We start from the raw sequence: 9,304 nt of genomic DNA on the forward strand, positions 1-9,304 counted from the left end.
GGAAACCGAAACTCAGAGAGAGGCAGTGATTTGGTTAGGGCTACAAAGTGAGGAGCACACCCGTGATGTGAATCCCAGACCAAAGCCAGAACCCCACCACCATGCGTCAGGAAAGACCATCAATCTGACCCCCCAAAATCTAAAATGCAATTAAAAATGGCATACACTGAGGAAAGGATTGGAAGGAGGGCAAGTATCGAGTGGACGAAGAGATAGAAAACCCTAGAAAAATCTGGCGGACGAAAGGAATCACAATCATTTTAATGACGCAGAGGAAGTTACTTTCGTGTGTGTGATTATTTCTAGAGCCATTTTGCAGAGATGCAGAACGCCACGTCAAACTCTGGCCCCAAATCAAAGGTCCTAGGTTTCTAAATTCCAGGCTCCTTTAGGGCAACCCTAGCCCCGGTGGCCACATCACGGTTCGCCACAGGGACAAACGCCGGGAAGAGGGGAAGGGGCAGATTTAAGAAGTGCGTAGTTGTTGAGGGGAGGGCAGAGAAGGGGGAAAACGACACCGAGGCTCTCCCAATTTTATTTGAGCACATCCTGCTCGGAGCCTGCGTTTGATTTTTGTTTTGTTTTTTGGTCTTCAGAGCCACTGGTACTTTTCCCATTGGATAAAACGCTGGAAGGGTGAGGGAGAGGGGCTTCTTCCCCTCAGCTTTCCTTGCGGCCAATCGCCCTGCAGTGTCCCTCTCGTCGCTGGGGGAGTCAGCCCGATGATTGGCGGGCCCGAGAGGAGCCAATCGGAAAGCGATGAGGTGTGGTGTTGGCAAGCAGATTGCGTGAGAGCGGGCAGAGGTCGAGGGAGTGCGAGCGTCTCGGCGGAGGCTGGCAGCCAATGGAGAGGCAGAACGGGCCCTTTGCGTCAGGGAGGGGGCGGGTCCTGGACGCTTGGCGCGGAGGGAGTAGGGCAGGCGCTGTGGGAGGGAACGCCAGAGCGAGGCTGTGAGGAGAGCTGCTCGCGTGAGGTGCTGCGGCTGAGCTTCAGGTGTGAGGGGCAGCGGCGGCCTGGCTGAGAGCGAAGGGGCGAGTGCGAGCCCCTGACCTGTGAGCGCGGTCACCATGGACCGCCAGGATGAGGGGCCTCCGGCCAAGGCCCGCCGCCTGAGTAGCTCAGAGCCGTCTCAGCACGACCAGCTGCCGCCGCCGCCTCCGCCGCCTCCGCCGCCGCTCCTGCGACTGCCCCTACCTCCACCCGAGCAGCGCCCGAGGCTCCGGGAGGAAACCGAGGCGGCACAGGTGCTGGCTGACATGAGGGGGGTGGGCCTGGGCCCCGCTCTGCCCCCACCGCCGCCCTATGTCATTCTGGAGGAGGGAGGGATCCGTGCGTACTTCACCCTGGGTGCTGGGAGTCCCGGCTGGGAGCCTGCGATGGAGTCAGGGTATGGGGGGGCGCCCCCTCCCACGGAGAGCCTAGAAACCTTCTCTCCTTCGGAGGCTTCTGGGGGAAGTCTGGAAATTGACTTTCAGGTTATAGAGCCCAGCAGTTTTGCCGGAGAGAAGGCCCTAGAAACCTGTAGCGCAGGGGAGTGGGGGTACCAGAGGTTAGCCGGTCCGAGGGGGAAGGAAGAGGCTATCATCATAGTGGAAGATGACGACGAGGATGAAAAGGAGAGTGTGAGGAAGAGGAGGAGGAGGAGGAAGAGGAAGCAGAGGAAGATGAAGAAGGAAAGCAAGGAGAGGAATGCCGAGAAGATAGAGTGCATCCTGCAGGCACTGGAAAACATTCAACTGGACCTGGAAGCGGTGAACATCAAGGCAGGCAAGGCCTTCCTCCGTCTGAAGCGCAAGTTCATCCAGATGCGAAGACCCTTCCTGGAGCGCAGAGACCTCATCATCCAGCATATCCCAGGCTTCTGGGTCAAAGCAGTATCCTTGTCATCTATATTCATGGGCTAGGAGCCCATGACAAAATGGGGGGGGGGTGAAGGGTGTGGGGGTGGACCCTTATTGGAAAAATGACTAGGTTTGGTGGAGGAGGAATGGAAGGAGAGGGGCAAAACATCAGAGAAGCTGGACTAGATAGAGATAGTGAAGGGGGATAGGGGCACACAGCATAAAACCTGGGCCACAGATGGGGAAGAGGGGAGAGGAGGAACATAATATAAAAAAAATGGATCACAGGCAGTGAAATGGGGAGGGTAACAGAAGGGCATACAGCAGAAAAATTAGACCAGAGATGGTGAAAGGAGGAGGGGAGAGACACACAGAAGATGAACTGACTCAGATATGGTGAAGAGGGAGGGGAAGGTCACATAGCAGAAAAATTGCCCAGAAAGGGTGCCTAAGTCACACCTGGCTCTGCAAGGTTAGGTCTTAGGTACTAGGGAGACCCCAGTCCTGGCTGGAGAGATGGGGGGTAGAAAGGGGCTCCAGCCCCTAAAGGGTCAGGCAAAGGAGTACCTAGAAGTGGAGATCAAGGAGTTAAATGGAGGAAATAAGAGAGTAAGAAGAATCTCATTCACTATTGGTGAAAAGCTTATCTCTGGGGCACGTACATACATACATGCAACATGTTAGGAACACGGGCTTAACTTCCTGGGGGAATTACATGGATATAGACCATTGGCACTCTCCTACAAAGTATCACATGATCACAGGCTGTCAGCACTCAGGCACACACAGTATTTTGTGGCCACAGGTCCTCAGCCTGCAGACACACAGCATCACTTGGACACAAACCCTCAGACCCAGATACACAATATCATGTGGACCCAGACCTATAACACCCAAATAACATCATGTGACTCCAGGCCCTCAGCAACCAGATATAACATCACTAGGGCATGGGCCTTTAGCCCCCAGACACACAATGTCTTCTGAATACAAACTCTCAGCACCCAGGGACACAACATCACAGAGACGTAGACCCTTAGCACCCAGACACACAGCAAATATGAACCAAGGCAAGGCAACCTAATACAGAGGTTTGACATCACATAAACACAGGCTCACCACATAGTATCATGGGAAGAAAAGTCCACTTGCTCCACACACATCACATCAACACAGAGGGAATTCTGTTCCAGCCTCTCTTTTGCTCTGCCCTGCCTGGCCTTCCCTCCCTCCTTCTCTCATTGAACAGTCACTCCTTGACCTAAACTGCTCCCTCCATCAGTTCCTCAACCACCCCAAAATTTCAATCTTGATCAACCGACGTGATGAAGACATTTTCCGCTACTTGACCAATCTGCAGGTCAGGCCAAAGATACATTTTTACTAGGATTGGGCAAAGGATCTGGCCCTTGGAGGTGAGGGGGGTGGGGTGGGAGGGGCCTTGGTGTGGTGGGTATTCCAACGTTACCTATACCCTGAGCAGGTACAGGATCTCAGACATATCTCCATGGGCTACAAGATGAAGCTGTACTTCCAGACAAACCCCTACTTCACAAACATGGTGATTGTCAAGGAGTTCCAGCGCAACCGCTCTGGTAAGAGGCAGTCCTAGGGAAAATCCACACCCCCACCCCATCTGTCCTTGTCCACTGCCCTCTCCATAGCCTCCTTTCCCCCCAGGCCGGCTGGTGTCTCACTCCACTCCAATCCGCTGGCACCGGGGCCAGGAACCCCAGGCCCGCAGGCACAGGAACCAGGACACCAACCACAGCTTCTTCAGCTGGTTCTCAAACCATAGCCTCCCAGAGGCTGACAGGATTGCTGAGGTGGGGCCCCTGCTGGCATTGCCAGAGAAAGCCTTGCTAGGCTTGCCTCTGGATGCTTGGGGAATTGGGAGTAGGCTCTGGGGCTTGTACTCATAACTCTGTTCCCCTTCCCCCCACCCACCCTCTCTTTCAACAGATTATCAAAAACGACCTGTGGGTTAACCCTCTGCGCTACTACATGATGGGAGAAGGGGGCTACAGGGCAAACAAAAAGAAGCAAGAAAAGGAGGAAAGGTGATGGGGGTTTGGTGGCTGAGAGGTGGTTTGTTAGGGATGGGACAAAGATTAGGCTAATGTCACACAGGATTTATAGAGCCAAAGGGACCTTTGAGAGAATCCAGTCCAATATGGTTTTTTTTTTAAATTTTATTTTTTTATTTTTTTTAAAGATTTATTTTTTTTTATTTGAGAGAGAGAGAATGAGAGAGAGAGAACACCTGAGAGGGGATAGGGTCAGAGGACGAAGCAGACTCCCTGCCGAGCAGGAAGCCCGATGCGGGACTCGATCCAGGGACTCCAGGATCATGACCTGAGCTGAAGGCAGTCGCTTAACCAACTGAGCCACCCAGGCGCCCTGGTTTTTTTTTTTTTTAAAGAATTTTTTATTTATTCATTTGAGACAGATAGAGAGAGAGAGTAGGAGCAGTGGGGAGAGGCAGGGGGAGAGGGAGAAGCAGACTCCCCGCTGAGCAGGGAGCCTGATGCAGGGCTTGATCCCAGGACCTGGAGATCATGACCTGAGCTGAAGGCAGACGCTTAACGACTGAGCCACCCAGGCGCCCCCAGTCCAATATGTTTTACAAGTGGGGAATGGTGCCCATAAATGGGGTGTGATTGGCCTGAGGTCATGTAGTCAGGAGCAGAAATGGGACTTTCCCCACCCTAACCTCATCCCTGGGATCCCTTGTAGCCTGCTGGCTCCCCAGTTACTACCTTTCAGTGTCTGCCTTGCCTTCCACCAACCCTACACTCAACCTCAGCCTTCTCCACAGTAAAAACAGGGACAAGTGTGAGGTGGTGATCCTGGAAGACTCTGATGACTATCATGTAATGGAAGACATTATCAGCGAGACCTCAGACAGCGATGGTATCACCGACAATGAGACCATTCATGACGTCAAGATCTCTGACTTCATGGAGACCACCGACTGCTTTGAGACCACTGACAATGAGATAACTGACATTAGTGAGAGCCTCTGTGACAGTGAGAGCCCTGACCACAATGAGAGCCCTGACAATGAGACCACCGACAACAATGAGAGCCCCGATGACAACGAGACCACTGATAATAATGAGAGCTCTGATGACAACGAGACCACCGACAACAATGAGAGTGCCGATGACAACAACGAAAATCCTGACGACAACAATGAGAACCCTGATGAAAACAGCGAGAACCCTGAGGACAACACTGATGACAATGAAGAGAACCCTGATGACAATGAAGAGAATACTGATGATGAGAACCCTGATGGCGACGAGAACCCTGATGGTGATGATGAGAACCCCAAAGGTGGCAACCATGGCAGCAATGGCAACAACCAGGACAGCAGCGACAGTGACAATGAAGGAGACAATGAGGGCAGTGATGATGAAGATAATGACGGCAATGAAGGTGACAACGAAGGCAGTGATGATGATGGCAATGAAGGTGACAATGAAGGCAGCGATGATGATGACAGAGACATCGAAGATTACAAGAATGACATTGATGACCCTGACAAGGATCAGGATAACAGCAACAACCAGGATGACTATGAGGATGAGGTAGAGAACATCTCTGAAGAAGAATCATCAGTGGAGGAGGAAGAAGAGGGCAGTGAGGAAGGTGAGCCTAGAGCCCCTTTTGTCTTCCCTCCTCTTCTCAGAAAAGCTGGCCAGGGTCAAGGCATCAAGGCATGAATACAGTCTGCTCTTGTGGAGAAAACAAGCATTTTGTGCAACTTTTTAAACAAAGCAAGGCCAGGGAACCTTTAACTTACAAATGTAGCAGAACCAAAGAAATAGATTCCATTTCTAGGTGGTGGGTAGATAGGTTGTAACAGAGCAAAAGACACAGGAAGAGTGAAGAGATAGGAGAAGGTGGGTAGAAAACTGAGAAGGACAGGCTCACACACAGAAAGAGGGGGGAAGTGACAAACATAATTCAGCATACTCTGTACGCAGGCAAGGGTTTCAGGGAACTCTCAGGCTTGTTTGTCTTTTGGGAGGATCCTTCACTAGTCCTGAAAACTGCTTCTCACAAAAACGTCCAGTAGTCAGTTATGTTGGGGACATACTGCATACATTAATATTCTCAGGTAGAGTCACATGTACATGCACCTTAAAGGCTCTGAAAAGTCCTGCTGTAAGAAACCCATTTAAACATTGTGGAACCCAGCATTTCCCAAACTTCTTGACCACAGAAGCTATTGTTTACTCTTCACCAAAGCATGCATTTTAGAAAATGCTGAGGAAGGTTTGCATGTGGGGGTTTGAGGGAGAAGGCAGTATTTAAGATGACTTCCAGGTTTGGTCTGGCCTGGATGACTGGCAAACAGAGGTGCCATTTCTTAGGATGGGGAATGACATGGTGGCAGGATTGATGAGATGCAGGGAGGAACATCGGGTTGGAAAGGCTTGTCGGACATAAGATACAGGTAGCCCAGGCAGGTGATTGGTTATATGTCTGGGAAGTCAGAAGATGTAAGTAAAGGGGGTAACAAGCCAGAGCAGAATCCTAGCCCTGGATTCTGGGACCAGTTAGCATTAATGAAGTGTTTACTATGTGCCAGGCACTATTCTAAATGATTTACTTATTTTATTAATTCATTTGATCCTTACAGCAACTCTTAAGAGGTAGGTGCTATTATGGATGAGGGAACTGAGGCTCTTGAGAGGGTAGAATTAGGAAGAGAACTGAGTCATGGAACGTTCTCAGAAGGTGGGGATTGTCAGCAGTATCCAGTGCTGCTGAAAGGTCAGGTAAAATGAGGACTGGGATGTGTCCATTGGATTTAGGGCTATGACCTTGGCAAGAGTAGTTTCAATATATTAGTGGGGGCAGAGCCAGACCCACAGTGAAATAGGAGGGAATGAGCAAGGGGCAAGGCAGTAGAGTCAAACCTTAGCTAGGAAGGTATTGGTAGAGGGTGGGCAAGGGAGATGTTTGAGCCTGGCTGTGGGCAGGCAGACCTTGGAGAGGCGGGCCCCTGGGGGAGGTAGAAGGGGCTGGAAGACCAACCACTCCTGGGGGTTTTGGCCATGGGGTCTCTGGCAAATTTCCATTGAGGGCAGGGGCAAGGAAGAAGGCATTGAATGAGTGAGTAAATTCAATGTAGACATATATTCAGTTAGAGTAGGGAAACAAGGAGTTGCCACCGGATGGCATCTTCTTTCAGAGAAGGGGAGGAAGCGCTATCTGCCCAGCCCTAGGGTAGGAGTGGGGGTGGGGAATTGGGCTAAAGAAGACAGACTGGGCCTGTTTGGATCAGACTGTGGAGAAAGAGTGGGGGAGCTGCCTTGGAATGAACAGAACGTTTATTCAGCTGAGGTCAGAGCTCAGGAAGACACACACAGTAACACATTACACGGGGAGAAAAAGCGACTTTCAGAGATGTATCAATTTTGATAGGCCAGAGACAGGGAGCCCACCCTGCTTTCCTGCTTCCCTTCCACTCCTCCCTCACTCCAGGCTTGCTTGAGTGTACACACATACACACACACACGACAGACACACACACACACACACACACACCAAGCAGAGGTGCTTAGCAAGTGTTCCAGGCCCCCAAAACCCTGGCTATGGGCTCTGTTCCCTGTTAAGAGTGCTATCTATCCTCTAGCTTCCAGAACTGTGAGAAGATAAATTTCTGTTGTTTAAACAAACAACAAAAAAAGAATGACATCTACCTGTTCATCTAATCACCCTCCGGTTTTCCCCTCCTTGCCTCTCTCCCTCCTTGCAGACAGTGAACAAGAAGGGGAGGAGAGCGATAATGAGGATGGAAGCGATAATGAGGAAGGAAGCGACGAGGAAGGGATTGAAGAAGACTCAGAAGGAGGAGAAGACTCTGAAGATTCCGACATGGAGGAGGTGCTTCAGGTCCAAAATGCTTGGGCCAACCCGGGGAAGAGGGGCAAAACTGGATAAACATTTTACCCTTGCAGGGGATGCCTCTCTGTATCCCCCTCCCCCTGCCCCATTTGCCCTCCCCCTCAGCTAGGGCCGCGCGGCCCCACATTGCACTTCTGGGGGGTGACCGACTTCGTACACGGGTTAAAAGTTTATTTTTATGGTTTAGTAATTGCAGAGTTCTTATTTTGGGGGGAGGGAAAGGGGGATTCCCCCTTCCTTTTGGCCCTCCTCCCCTGCAGGCTTCTGTGTGCTGCTAAACGTATTTATTGTGATGCCTTGGTCAGGGCCCCCCTATCCCCCTCCTCGTGCTGTGTGGAGTGGACACCCTTGATCCCGAAGCGGGGAGGGCCGCTGTGGCCTTGGGGGGCTCTGCTGCCACCCTGTTCTCCCAAGCCTCTCTTTCCCTCCATCCCTCGCGCCCCGCCCCACGCTGTGCCCGCTAGCCCGCCTTGGTGTCTATGCAAGGCCGCTTGTCATTGCGGTGTTCCTACCCCCCCTCCCCCAGAAGCCCCTCCTTGTTCCTTGTGAACCTTGGTAATCCTAATAAAATTCTGAGCAAATTCAAAGTGCTGCTTCTAGTCTTTTGTCCCGCTTGGCGAGCCATCCCCAGGAGCCACTCTCTCTTCCACAGACCCTCAAATCGCTGTCTCCTCTATGCATTGGTCTGCAAGATGGTGGTGTGTGTGGGGGGTGGGGATGTTTGGCTTTCTCGGGGAGAGCTCTGCAGGCCGCAGAGGTGTTGCGTCAGACCAATGCGGACCATCCTGGCCAATGGCAGGGCGAGGCTGAGAAAGCCCCACCCCCTACCAGCGGCAGCAATGGACCCCGGCAGGTAGCAAACAGCTTCCCACGCCATCCCCTCTTGCGCAGGCGCACAGAAACGCCCTGCGCCCTAGAATATCCATTTGTTCAGTGATTCATCTTTTTATTTATCGTGCGTCAAACCTTTCCTAAGGCCTAGTGTGAGCTGGGCACGGGGAGCCATTGGAATCCATTTTTCTCATTTGCATGTAGTTTTTAAAAAATGATAATCTGTCAAGACATTACATCCTAATAATGCAGGAATGCTCTCCCGTTTTAGAGGGTGCAGGATTCCTGGAACTGGGCCTAGAAGAGAAGGCAAGAAAAGATGGCTCGAGCCAAAGAGTGCATAGAGAGAAGGGGAAAGCAGAGGGAAATTACTAGGTAGCTGTGTGATGGGGTGGGGGAGGGGTCGGGAGTTGGGTGTCTGAAAGGCAGAGCTTGGAAAGGCTTACTTGTTTTAGATTTTGGATAGATTAACTTTATTTCGGCGGACATCAGAAATACCTCCAGATTCTTTGTGGCTCATAATGATAACTTATACAAATATACAGGTTGGTCTTCTGCAATATACCTCCAGAATTTTCCATCCAACGCCCATGTTTTAATGGAAAGCGTCAGATACAGTCAGATTTCCGTTTCGGAGAATGCCCTCTGCTGGATGCCAGGAGAATGGATTGGAGGGAGGGAGAGCAGTGAGGCAATTGACGCTATCCTC

At 51.4% G+C, this 9,304-nt stretch overlaps 1 protein-coding gene across 1 annotated transcript; it reads left to right on the forward strand.

The window, feature by feature from the left end:
- Nucleotides 1-906: 906 nt before the first annotated feature.
- TSPYL2 (TSPY like 2) lies at nucleotides 907-8,351 on the forward strand. Its single transcript, XM_045878192.2, has 7 exons — nucleotides 907-1,875; nucleotides 3,125-3,202; nucleotides 3,326-3,437; nucleotides 3,523-3,668; nucleotides 3,805-3,902; nucleotides 4,661-5,496; nucleotides 7,616-8,351. Exons 1-7 carry the CDS (start codon nucleotides 1,069-1,071, stop codon nucleotides 7,798-7,800), a joined length of 2,262 nt encoding a protein of 753 aa, XP_045734148.1. The 5' UTR covers nucleotides 907-1,068; the 3' UTR covers nucleotides 7,801-8,351.
- The last annotated feature ends 953 nt before the right edge of the window (nucleotides 8,352-9,304 follow it).

Source organism: Mirounga angustirostris, unplaced genomic scaffold (genome assembly GCF_029215605.1).
Source record: "Mirounga angustirostris isolate CCGP_5_RB_7025 unplaced genomic scaffold, mMirAng1.0.hap1 SCAF_11, whole genome shotgun sequence".
Classification (NCBI taxonomy): domain Eukaryota; kingdom Metazoa; phylum Chordata; class Mammalia; order Carnivora; family Phocidae; genus Mirounga; species Mirounga angustirostris.